The sequence below is a fragment of the Canis aureus genome, chromosome 32 (assembly GCF_053574225.1).
Source record: "Canis aureus isolate CA01 chromosome 32, VMU_Caureus_v.1.0, whole genome shotgun sequence".
Classification (NCBI taxonomy): domain Eukaryota; kingdom Metazoa; phylum Chordata; class Mammalia; order Carnivora; family Canidae; genus Canis; species Canis aureus.
The window spans coordinates 44,777,561-44,790,017 of record NC_135642.1 but is presented as its reverse complement, the minus strand read 5'-3'; the positions used below and the strand labels follow the sequence as shown (position 1 = coordinate 44,790,017).

The 12,457-nt window shown below is 66.5% G+C and overlaps 1 protein-coding gene across 4 annotated transcripts in view; it reads left to right on the top strand.

Annotated features, from left to right (window-relative positions):
- Positions 1 to 11,857, top strand: part of TMEM266 (transmembrane protein 266) — an 89,423-nt gene extending 77,566 nt beyond the window's left edge. For all 4 annotated transcript variants that reach the window (XM_077882055.1, XM_077882057.1, XM_077882056.1 and 1 more), the window contains 3 exons: positions 5,265 to 5,448; positions 9,575 to 9,637; positions 10,654 to 11,857. In XM_077882055.1, coding sequence (XP_077738181.1) covers positions 5,265 to 5,448; positions 9,575 to 9,637; positions 10,654 to 11,252 — 846 coding nt within the window. In that variant the 3' untranslated portion in view covers positions 11,253 to 11,857. The remainder of the gene's footprint in view (positions 1 to 5,264; positions 5,449 to 9,574; positions 9,638 to 10,653) is intronic.
- The last annotated feature ends 600 nt before the right edge of the window (positions 11,858 to 12,457 follow it).

Sequence of the window (12,457 nt, the reverse complement as noted above, 5' to 3'; positions counted from 1 at the left end):
GCCGCAGCCTCACAAGCCCCAGCCTCGTCCGATGCCCGGGGAGGCCCGCACGATGACGTCCTCCGCTGGTCCAAGGAACCGCTGCCGAGGCTTCGTGTGCGGCTGCATCAGGATCCTGCTCTCGGCCCGAGACCCGTCCCGCAGCCCCCCGGCACCTGCCCCTTGCCCTGCGAGCTTGGCCTCTGGCCGAGTTACTAGGGTCCCGCCCGGCTCGCCCCCAAAACCGACCTCTTTCCTCCGCTATGGGAGCGTGGGTGGGACCGCGGACGGAAGCTCCCTTCTGTTCCCTCAGTCCCCTTCACCCCGAGACTGTCAGCAACACGCGGGGGCTCGTGTGACCAGAGGCCCTGCCCGCACGGAGGCCCGGGCAGCTCCCGAGCCCCTCAGGACCCTGACCGAGGCGGCCCCTGGGGCGCGGCCTGCAGGCGCACGGCCAGCCAGATGCCCACCCGCTGCCCAGTCTCCCCCGTAAGCCCTGGGCCTCGGGCTCCTTGTTGGGAAAATGGAGGCAACAAGCCTTACGTCGCAGGCTGCGGTAGGGATCGCACTAACTCAAGCGACACCCGAAAGCCTGGTCCCCCCAGAGTCTTTCAGTGAAGGTGGAGACGGAGAGAAAAGCAAGAGCATGTCATTTGCACGAGGGCCCACTAGCAAATAGGCTGCCTGCAGCTCCCGGACTTGGAGGGACCTGGAGGGACCTGGATGGACCTGGAAGGACCTGGAGGGATCTGGAGGGACCTGGAAGGATCTAGAGGGACCTGGAAGGAACTGGAGGGACCTGGAGGAGCCTGGAAGGACCTGGAGGGACCTGGAGGGACCTGGAGGGAACTGGAGGGACTTGGAAGGATCTGGAGGGAACTGGAGGGACCTGGAGGGAACTGGAGGAGCCTGGAGGGACCTGGAGGGAACTGGAGGGACCTGGAAGGACCTGGAGGGACCTGGAAAGACCTGGAGGGACCTGGAGGGACCTGAAGGGAACTGGAGGAGCCTGGAGGGACCTGGAAAGACCTGGAGGGACTTGGAGGGACCTGGAAGGACCTGGAGGGACCTGGAGGGAACTGGAGGGACCTGGAAGGACCAGGAAGCTCGAGCGCTGGGCTGGGCATTAACCCCTTTAGAGCCTGACAGACAAGGGCGGAGACAGGCCTGTTTCCCAGGACACAAAGGCTGTGGTTCTGGGGCTGGAACGCGGGGCCACTGGCCATTAGCCTGCCCAGACATAGGGGGCCTGGGCGGTCACCGTCCTGGGGAGTAACACAAGCCGCTGCATCAAACAAATGCAGAAACCACAGCAGCCTGGCCCCCGGGGGCCTGTCACTCCCACCGCGCCCACGGCCCCTCGGGCCTCCCTCCATCAGCAGCGGGAGCAGAGGTGGGGGTGGACCGCGCTGCTGGCCCCGTTTTGCAGGTGGGACCCAGATACGCAGTCATGCTCAGGGCACCAGAGGGGCCCAAGGAGGACACAGGCCACTGGAAGGAGCCCTTGGGCTCCCACGTTCTCTGCCCTTTCCTCGCCCGGGGGGCTCCCCCCTCCCCACTCCCCCGAGTGGTCCTGGTGGCTGAGGCAAGTCTCCCTGGCCCTTTCCCCGGAGACGCAGGACGACAGCCTTGGCCCCAAGCAGCAGGCACCTGGCGGACGTGACATGTGCGGGGTGGGGGGCCTCGCACCGGGGCCTGTGGGGCCATAGCCCCCGTCGGGGGTGGGGGGTGGGTGCTGCCCCGGGCCCCTGGGGCATCCTCACCTTTGAGGCTGGGCCGCCCCCTCCCCTGGCTGTCAGGAGCCTGGGAGCCGCGGGGAACGGGGCCCACCCTGGTTCTGGGGTGCTGCTCCAAGCTGCCCATCCCAGAGAGGCCCCGCTTTTCCCGCAGAGGCCCCGAGGCCGCAGCTCCGCACAATGGCCTTTGTCACCTGGATTATTCGGGAGGGAAGCGCGTGCGTGTGTTCCTCAGCTGGGGACATGGGACACGATCCGAAAAGCCGCCGAGAGCTCTAGCGACAGGCCGATTCAGCTGACACAATTAGCCATCAGACGAATGACTTATGTGATCCTTTTGCCATAATTTAAATTTATGGCCGACGACCAATCATCCTCACGACGGATGGAAGGGGGCCAAGGTCGGATTCAGCTTCCCCGGCTCCTAAATCATTACTTTGCCACCGTCTCCTGATTTTTATTGTTACAAACAACGGCGAAACCGACGGCAGTAAACACCGGCCGCCACCCCGATGCGGGCCAGGGCCAGCCGCGGGCAGCATGGATCAGGGGGAAGGGGGAGTCGCTGCCGGTGCGTTAGAGACGGTCGCCAGCGGCCAGAGCGTGCGGGGTCAAGGCCCAGGCCTCCCAGGTGTGCTCCAGGGGTCAGCCCCCCCCACCCCGCGGCCGGCGCTAAAAGCCCGCACCGTAAAGGGGCTGAGGGCCTCCCGGGATCGGCCCTGCTCTGGTGACCTGCCAGGCGTCTTGAGCCTGTGTCTTGCTGGTTTTCATCGGACCCGGGAAGTCCTTGGCCACGATTTCTTCATTGACTGCTTCTGTTTCGTCCTTCCATCCTCCTGGAGTCCTGCTTGCACATGCCAGGCCCCTGGGTCGTGTCTCACATCTCGGAGACCCGCTTCTCTTCACTCGCTCTCCTGTTTGTTTGTTTTTTGGGGGGGGGAAAGGGGCATAAGTTTCGATATTTTTCTGAAGATCTGTCCTCAGGCTCAATGATCCTATCCGCTCCTGTGCCCCGTCTGCTGCTCAGAGGATGGAAGTGGTCACTGTTCAGTGAAGGTCACTATTCAGTGAAGGCTGACGTCCTTGCAACATCTAGCTGTGGCTGACGGGCTCCGCCTGCCGTGCCCCGCGGACGCCCAGCCCGTCTCCCCCTGGGCCCTCTGTCTCTCAGACACACCAGGGCGGGCCTGCCACGAGGGCCACCCTGTGTCCGCCTTTGAGGCTGTCCTGGGAGGTCCTCGGCTGCTCCCCAGACACCTCCTCCCCTCTGCCCGCTTGGGGCCACCGAGTACTCACGTCCAAACCGGGAGAGGCGTTTTCATTCCAAAGCACATACCAGAGTTTTCGCCCGAGTGACTGAGTGAACGCAGGCACGCCCGGGACAACTCCCATACTCTGGGGGTTCGTGTCTCGAGCCTAAGACTTGTTTTAATGTTTGTGCCGATCTCTGCACATGTGGGCTTGGGGATGGGCAAGCCCGGGCCTCTGGCTGCCTGGCCTGAATTCCAGCGGGACGCTCGTGGGCAGCTCTGTATTGATGACAAGTTATCAGTAATGCACCATCCAGAGTGGCCCAGGAGGCCGTTTGCTGCCCTATGGGCCTGGGGAGCAGCCTTGCAGAAGGCGGGCTAGGGTGCCCCTCAGCCTGCACAGGAGGCGCTCCAGCCCCACGGGCTGCCGGAGGGTTGCCTCAGGGGCCCTGCGTGACTCTGAGGACTTGCTGCCAGAAGGGAGGCTTGAGCCCGCTGCCCCTGCACAGAAGGCCACCCCGTAACACCAGCCTCACTCCTCAGCCTCTGGCTTGTTGAGGTCCAGAGCCCGCGCCTACACCCAGAGCAGAGTTAGGGCCCAGTGTGCGATCGGGCTCGGGACTCGGCGTGCGAGCGGGTGTAGGGCTCACCGTGTAACTGTGGTGGGGCTCAGCCCGGGACCGTGGTCAGAGCGTAGTGAATGAGCAGGGTCAGGCTCAGCATCAAGGCTCAGACTTTGTCTCCGCTTCGGGCTAGGGCTGGGGCTCAGTCTGAAACCACAGAATTGAGCAAAGCTGACTGGCTTCGTTCATTTATCAACGACCTTTACTGGGCGCCTTCACTGCGCCCGGCAACCACACAGACCGGCTCCCTGCTGCACGGAGACGATATTCCGTTACGAGGTGAAGGGCCGCAGTGTGTGCGGGGCAGCCAGGTGGGCACGCTCCTTCCCAATTCTCCGTGACGTCGTGCGGGTAGTTTGAGATTGGCCACGCTGGAGCACTTAGACCACAGACGTTGGCGTGAACTATGCATCGGGCCTGTTTTTTGTTTTTTTTTTTCTTAACCAGCAAAAACTCTCTGTGGTGAGAGAAGCAAAACCAATAGGCAGACCTTAAAGAGAATGAAGTGACCACACATATTTATCCGATCTCCTTTCCCAAAGTCCACTAAAATGATAATTAAAAAGCCTCAAACACGTAAGAATTAAGAAAGTGTCTCTTTAGGTAGGGCCTGTCCATAAGGACAAAGAGGATGGAGATTTCAGTGGATTTGAGGAGTTGGACGGTGGACAAGAAAGGGGTAACCCATCTCCCTCGAGTGGAGAATCTAGAACTGAAGTGCCTGTAGAGGATGGCGAGGGAAGTGGGCTGATTTTCGCCCCAGGCCCCGAGAGCCGGGGAGGAAAGGGGTGAATGAGCTGAGCCAGGGGAGGGGTTGCACACCCAGTATGTGGGCGCCTAGGCCCTGGGAGACCCCCCCCCACACCCCCTACAAGAATCAGAGGTTTGTCCTCCGGGAACTGATCCAGAGGGGTGGCAGGTGGGCCCTGGGGGGCCGGGGCCTGGGGAGAGGTGCAGGCTGGAACCAAGGACTTCGTGAAAATCCTCCCCGGCAGTGGCGGGACCCTCTGCCCACCCCGGCCCTGCCCCCAGCTGCGAGCTCTCGAGAAACCGAGTGGTCCCAGAGAAAAATCTGTGACTCTGACCCTGGGAGGTCCTGAGGTCACTGAAGCCTTTTTTTTTTTTTTTCACTGAAGCCTTTAACTGTGCGTTTCACCGACGCCAAAAGAAAAGTAGTAAAACATTTAAAAAGGATTTTAAGACATCAAGGTGGTAAGGGCGGTGCAGAGAATTCAAACGGGCAGGTGCGGCCGAGTCCGGGGGGCGCGTCCGTGGGGCGCAGGTGTGAGCCAGGTGGGCCAGGCCGTGCACCTGCTGTGTGGCCGTGCACCTGCCGACTGGGCTTCCCCGGCGGCCCCGGCCCCGCAGGTGCGTGAGAAGCCCTCGGGTGCGAGGCTGCGGCGGGCGCAGCTGCGGGAGGCAGGGGTGCGGGGGTGCGGGGGTGCAGGGGGGGTCGGGGCAGTAGCTGGACGTGCGGCTGCACTCGAGGCAGATTGGCCCGAGGGGGCGGGGGGCCGTCGTGCCCCTCCCGCCGTGCCCCCCCGCCTCCCCGCCCCCCCCCGCCTCTCCCCTCCCCTCCCCCAGGGCGGGGCGCGCGGGCACCGGCGGTGCCTCGGGCAGGGCTGGGGGTCCCGGGGCGTCGCCCGCACCCACCACCCCTCCCCCTCCCCCCGCAGTTCGAGATCCGGCAGCTGCGCGCGCACCTGGCGCAGCAGGACCTGGACCTGGCGGCCGAGCGGGAGGCGGCGCTGCGGGCCCCCCACGTGCTCAGCCGCCCGCGGGGCCGCTACGAGGTGCTGGAGGCCGGCAGGTGGGCGGAGGAGGCCGGCGGCGTAGAAGAGGAGCTGCCCGCGTCGCCAGGTGAGCCGCCCGCGGACCGCGACCCCGCCCCCGGGCTCGGGGCCAGCAGGGGAGGGGGCTCAGGGGCGGGGCCGGAGCGCAGGGGCGGGGCGGGGCGGGGCGGGGCAGGAGCGCAGGGGCGGGGAGGGGAGGGGGCGCAGGGGCGGGGCGGGAGCGCAGGGGCGGGGCAGGAACGCAGGGGCGGGGAGGGGAGGGAGCGCAGGGGCGGGGCGGGGCGGGGCAGGAGCGCAGGGGCGGGGCGGGGAGGGGGCGCAGGGGCGGGGCGGGAGCGCAGGGGCGGGGAGGGGAGGGAGCGCAGGGGCGGGGCGGGGCGGGGCAGGAGCGCAGGGGCGGGGCGGGGAGGGGGCGCAGGGGCGGGGCAGGAGCGCAGGCGCGGGGCTCGGGGCGCGGTGGGCAGGGGCGCTGGGCGCAGGTGCCTGGGGCCCCTCGGGCCGCGGTTCCGATGGGGGAGGCGCCCTCCTGCCGACCCGGGGCCAGGCGGGGCCGTGCGGGCTTGGGGAGGCCGCGATCCCCGGGGTCAGGCCCGCAGGGGGCAGCGGGCGGCGGACCCGCACCCTCGCTGGGCCCAGGGACCCCGCCCGGCACCGCTCCCGCGCCGCTGCCTTCCGTGTCCTCCCGCCCCGAGCGCGCCGTCCCGAGATGCGGGGCAGGGGGTCACCTCCCTCACCCGAGGTCCCGGCGGCCCCGGTGCCCCGTCCCTGCGAGTCCAGGTGCTCGGCTCCAGGGGGGACTGAGGCCGAGCCCCGGGAACGAGCTGGCCGCCCCTGGCCCCTCCGCCTCGTGGAGCCGGGGCTCGACCCGGGTCAGGGGACCTTCACAGGGTCACACAGGGTCACACGCTGAGGCCGGCGGCGCGGGGCCTGGAGCCGGGCCTGGAGCCGGCCACGGTGGGACCCAGGGCCCCCTTCACCCCCGGAGCCAGGTGCCCTGCAGGTGCCCGGCGGGAGGCAGGAGGCGGGAGGAGCCCATGGGTGTGGGAGAGCCCCGGAGGGTGTCGTGGAGTGGGGCGACTGTCCTGTTTTGAGAGACCGTCGGATCCCAGAGGACAGTTTGGGGCTGGGAGGGGCGACCATGACCGCACTGGCCCCACCAGGCCTGGACGGGGAGCCACCCGGCCCTGCTGCCTGTATTGGGGGAGCCCTGGGAAGGAGGACCCCCCTGGGGGTCCCTGCCTCCTCCCCACACACCCATGCACCCACCGCTCGCACTCTGTCCCTCAAATAAGATCCTAACCGCCTGAGGACGCTCGACTCCGTTTTCCGTGGCGGCTGCGGCAGCCGAGTGACCGTTTCCTCCACGTCGTCACCGGCGCTTGTGGCCTCTTGTGTTTTCACTTCATCCTTCTGACCACGGGAGGTGGCGTCTCTGTGGCTTTGGTCAGCGTTTCCCCGACGGGGGGGATGGGTGACGTGCAGCGTCTCCTCGGTGTCCCTTGGCCGCGTGGATGTCGCCCTCGGAACAGTCTATTCAGATCCTCGGCCCATTTTTTAATCGGTTCGGTTTTTTGTGCTGTTGAGCGGTTCGCGTCCTTGACGCATGTGCGCGGTGGCCCTTCCCCTGGGAGGAGCCGCACCTGCCCTCCCATCCGCTGCGTTGCCTTTGGGTTTCCGGGACGGTCTCCTTTGCTCCGCAGAAGTTTGTGAGTTTATGTTGACTTTTATTCCCTTTGCGTTTGGTGTCAAATCCAGCAAGTCCCTGCCAGGACTGATGTCACGGGGCTGACCGCCTGGGTTTCCTTCTAGGAGTTTCACGGTTTCGGGTCTCACGTTCAGGTCTTTGGTCCATTTTGAGTTAATTTTGTGTGCGAGCCGACACGGGGGTCCGGTGCCGATCTTTGGCGCATGTGGCTGCGCAGTTTTCCACTCACCACTATCGAAGGGACTGTCCTTCCCCAGTTCTGTGTTCTTGGTTCCTTGTCATAACTTGACCATATACACGTGGCTTTATTTCTGGACCCTCATACTTTTTGGACAAGGGGCCCCACAGTTATGCCACTGGTCCTGTCTCTGGGCCCCAGTTTTTCCAAAATAAGACTAACAGCCGAAGCACGTCTTCTCTGAGAAAGATGGGATTTCAGTGTCGGGCGCAGCTCTCATGCCGGGCACCCAGCAGCGCCCCGTTCTGCGAGCACCCCCAGGTCGCCCAGCAGCAAATTGGAACAGGTTGGGGAACGGGAGCCCCGAACCAAGCATCAGGGCTTCCCTCTGGGCTTTGAGGCCTGAGTGTGTGCGGGGGCGGGGTCCTCCGTGGAGGCGGGGAGTCCTGGCCTCTGCAGGCTCCATGCCGAGAGCCCGATGTGGGACTCGATCCCGGGACCCTAGGATCACGCCCTGGGCCAAAGGCAGGTGCTAAACCGTTGAGCCACCCGGGGATCCCCCGGTTTTTTTAGGGTTTTTTTCGTCTTTTTTTAATTTTTTGAGCCTGGTTTCCAGTGGCCGCGGCAGTTGGTGTTCCCACCAGCAGCTCGCGGGGGGCCCCCCCCTCCCCGTCCTCGTCAGCACCTGCTGCTTCCCGTGCTGTTGGCTTTAGCCATTCTGCCGGCTGTGAGCTGACGTCTCCTTGTGGTTTCCGTCTGTTCCCCTGATGCTGAGGGATGTTGAGCATCTTCCCGCGGGTCTTGGCCATCTGGGTGTCCTCTTTGGAGAGACGCCTTTGCGGGTCCACTGCTCACGTTTTAATCAGTTTGAGTTTTTTTTGCTGTTGGGTCGTATGAGTTTTTAAAAGCATTTTGGATATTGGCCCCTTCTCAAATATGATTTGCCAGTATCTCCCCGCATTCGGTAGGCGGCCTTGTCACCCTGTGGATGCTCTCCTCTGCTGCGCAGACGCGTTTTAGTTTGGTCTAGTCCCAGTAGTTTATGCCTTCGTCTGTTTCCCTTGCCTTAGGAGACATTTCTAGAAAAACGTTACCACCGCCAAAGCCAGGGATTGCTGCCCGTGCGCCCTCCTAGGGGTTTCTGGCCTCAGGTCTTTCATGCAGTTTTCTAGGGCCTGGGTTTTTTCTTATTCACCCCAGGCCACCTTCTGTGAGCAGCTCCCTTAGGATGAATTGTCACGAGTCTGTGGACACATCAGCTGGGCCCATAGCTCTGCCCGTGCTGCGAGGCCCCTGCAGCCAAGGCCCAAGGATCACACGAGGGAAGCGACCAGAACCTCCTGGCTGGGCCGGGCCGCGGGGGGCACTCGCCCTGCTTGCCAGGGCGGCCAGTGCAGCCTCCACCTGCCTCCCAGGGCCGGGCCACAGGGCAGGACAGCACCCACAGCGTATGACGAGGCGCGCACAGCGGTCCTGGGCCAGGCCCCGAGCAGGCCTGAGGCCCCTGCCCGACCCGGCAGGAATGCAAACACACCTGGCACCGCAGGCACGGACAGAGCCGAGGCGGCCAACACAGCTCGTACAGGGGGGCGTGCGTGCGGCCAGCCCCGGGCTGCTGCGGACGTCGGGGCCCGGGAAGCACAGGCCGCGCCAGGCCACACGCTGCCCCCAGGAGCCCGTGGGAGACGCGGGACCAGGCCTGCGCGTGCGGAGGGCCCTGGAGACCTCCTGACCTCCGCTAGCTCGCTGGCCCCCCTTAACGAGGAAGGGGACAGACGTCGGACAGCCGCCTCGCTCTAACGCGGTGGCGCTGGCGTCCGAAGGCGGGTCTGAGGCTGGGGCCCTTTCGGAACCCAAGGGCCGGGCAGCACCCCCAAACAGAGGCAAGGGTCCTCACCGTCGCACGCTCCGGAGCCTGCCAGGGCCCCCCACACCACCCGTTGGCCCTGATGCCTCCCTCTGTGTGTCAGGGTTGCCCCCACCCCCTCGGGATGCGTCAGCCTCACCCGGACATTCCTGCTGGAAGCCGGCCCGTTGGGAGCCCCTCTCCCCATAGCCTTGGGGGTGAGCCACTCCCATAGGCCTCCTCTCAGAGATAGGGAAACTGAGGACAGAGAGGGAAAGGCTCCTGCCCACGTCCCACGTCCAGCCAGATGCTCCATAGGGACCCCGGTGCGGCCCAGTCCCGGGGCAGATCCCAGTGAGGACCGGGAAGCTGCAGAGGCCTCCTCCGCGGTGACGGGAGGGGGTGCCGGAGGGGGGTCACGACCTGGCCGTGGCCCACACCCCCTTCTCCGTCCCGCTGTGCAGGTGCCGCGCCGGGGGACAGCGTGAACAGCTACGGGAGCCAGTACTACAACGGGCCCAGCAGTGGTGAGTCCGGGGGCGGCCCACGCGTCCCGATGGGGCGAAAGGGGCGGCTGGGCCTGGCATCCCCCCCAGGGCCTGGGCGGCGTGACCGCAGCCTCCCCGCCGGCACCGTCCTGCTGCAGTGTCCGTGGGCAGCAGCCGGGGCCGTGTAGGGAAGGGGCTGCGCTCTACGCCCCTGCGTGGCCAGGCCCCGCACCCCGAGCACCTCTCGGCAAGACCACGCGGGGGGCGAGGCAGCAGCTGGGGCTTGAGAACACCAGGCGTGGGCCGTGCCCTTGCTCCACCTCCTGCATTCTTGCTCTCGGAAGGAGCCTCGGGAAGCCCGGTGCTTTTCATTTATGGGAAATAGTAGGTTTTAGCAGAATCCCCACGTCTCAGCCAGCGTGTGGAGGCTCGCGGTCCGCAGCCAGCTCTCCGGAGTCCTTGCGTTCAGGACGCGCCGCGCCGTGAGGCCGGAGTCACCCGGGGGACGTGCCACGCGGTGGGCGGCGGGCTCCTCTCCGGCTTGGCCCCTGAGCGGTCGTCTGTGTTCCTCTCTCAAAGCTTCATGCGATGTGCGGACTTTCGAGAGCAGCTCCCCCCGTGCGCTCTCCTCGGGCTCTCGGGGAGCCCCTGCCCCCTCTGCACCCCCTGTAACAGCCCTTGGACCTTCCCAGCGGTCCTGGGCCTCGCCCCGCATGCCCCCTACAGGGAACATCTTCTGGGGGGCACAGCGCTGATCGTGTCACGCCCTGTTGGCCCCAGTCAAGGCCTTGAATGACTGCCGGGCCCTGAGGCTCGGAGCCCCTGTCCTGGCACCTCAAGCTTCCTGGGCCAGGGTGAGCCACGCTATGCTCCGTGGCAAGTCACCCCACGTGCCTGCCGAGGCCCACGGCCGGCCCGCCCGGGATGCGGCCCCCGGGAGCCCCCTGTCCTGCAGCGCCGAGCGGGCTGAGCAGCCAGCCACGGCCGCCCTCGTCAGGGTCCCCAGAGGAGTAGCAGAGGATGAGGAGTGACCGGCGTCCCGTCCTTTCTTGCAGACAGCGGTGTCCCAGAGCCCGCCGCGTGCGTAGTCACCACCGCTGCCATCGACGTCCACCAGCCCAACATCTCCTCCGACCTCTTCTCAGGCGACACGCCCCTGCAGCTCAGCAGCAATGGCACCTGCGCCAGCGCCACCTCCGACGGCGCCTCCCGCTCCATGCACAGCTCCGTCCCCCAGGCCCAGAGCCACAGCAGCCGGACGCTGGGCTCCTGCACGGACTGCAGCACGGCCCGGGAGGAGGAGGAGGAGGAGGAGCCGTCCTCGGAGCCCGGCCCCCGGCCCCGGCCGCCCCCGGGTCGGACGGCAGAGGCCACGGCGCAGGACCTGCTGTCCTCCCCGTTGGAGGGCCCCTGCCCGCCCCAGAGGGCCTTGGACCCAGCCCCCGTGTCCCGGCCCGGCCCAGCGGGCTCAGCCCCGAGCAGCCCCGAGCTGGAGCGCAGGCTAAGTCTCTTCAACCAGAAGAACCCGGAGGGCTTCGCCGTCTTTCAGATCAAGCCCGTCGTCCACTTCCAGCCCGCTGCCCCCGCGCTGGAGGACAAGTTCAGGTCTTTGGAATCCAAAGAGCAGAAGTTGCACAGGGTCCCCGAAGCCTAGAGCTCCAGGTGGGCTGGGTGGGAGGAGGGCGCAGCCGCGTGGGTGCTCCCCTGGGCCCCAGATGGCGCGGGGCCCCCACGCAGGGCCCCGGAGCCCGCCCGGCCCCCCTCGGGCTGCTGCTGCCCCCAGGGCGGCGTCACCGGGGGAGGCCACATGCCTCAGACCTCAAGGCCCAGAGCGGGCGTCTCCCCCGGCCCTGCTCGGCGGGTGGTGCTCGCGGCTGGGGTCTTTTTAAACCATTTTTACAAAAACCAGCCTGTGGCCCAGCCTCAGCAGGGTGGAGCGGGGGCCAGCGCAGCCTCTTCCGTTGCCTTCGTTCCCGGCCCGCGGCCCCTGGGAACAGCACTGTGAGCGGGGTGGGCCTGCCCCACCCCCAGGTCGGCCTCCCGGACCCCGGGTGGAGCCACGAGGCGCACAGACACCACCGGAGCCTCTTCCCCCCGCCCTCATTCTCTCCTTTGGCATGAGCACTTCTGGGGCTTTCCCAGACAAATGGGGTTTTCACGTTCACAGGACACAGGGGATGACTCTGGAGTGGGCGGCTCATGGGGGGAGACAGCCGTTTTGCAATCTTGGCTTTAATAATAAAACCGACTGCACTGAGACTTCTGGGTGGCGGAGGTTTTCCTTTGCGATCGGGGGCCCGGGTGAGGAGGCCACAGTCGCTCTTCTGCGTGGGGGGCGGCCCGGCCCGGTGAGAGGCCACCAGGTAGGCCCGGGCCCCCTGCTGCAGCGGCTCCGAGGCTCCCACGGGGGAGGCCCCCACAGCGCCGGCTCTTCCCGCTGAGCGGGCTCGGAAGGCGCCTTCCTTGCCCACGGCTGCACCTCGGCTGCGAGCCAGGGCCCGCCCATGGGACTTGGGGCTGCGTGGGCGTGGGGTGCAGGCCCTTCCTTTGGGCCGGCATCAGCGGCCTTGGCTCCCGGCCGTCAGGAGCAGGGGGGCATCCTGGCCATCCTCCCTCCGCCCGCCTCGGCCTTGCGGGGGCCCGGGGCCGCCTGTCCCCCGGCCCGTGTTCGCAGGCTGATGAGCAGGAGCCCCGTGTCCCGTGTGTGACCCCATGTCCAGTTTCCACCTCGGTGGCTCCTGTCGCCGCAGCTGGAGCCATCAGCGCCCGGCCTCTCCCAGCATGGTCACCACGGGGCAGGATGTCCCAGGCTCAGGGTGACAGGGCTGAGCGTGCAGCCGGGGGCAGAGGGCCCGACCC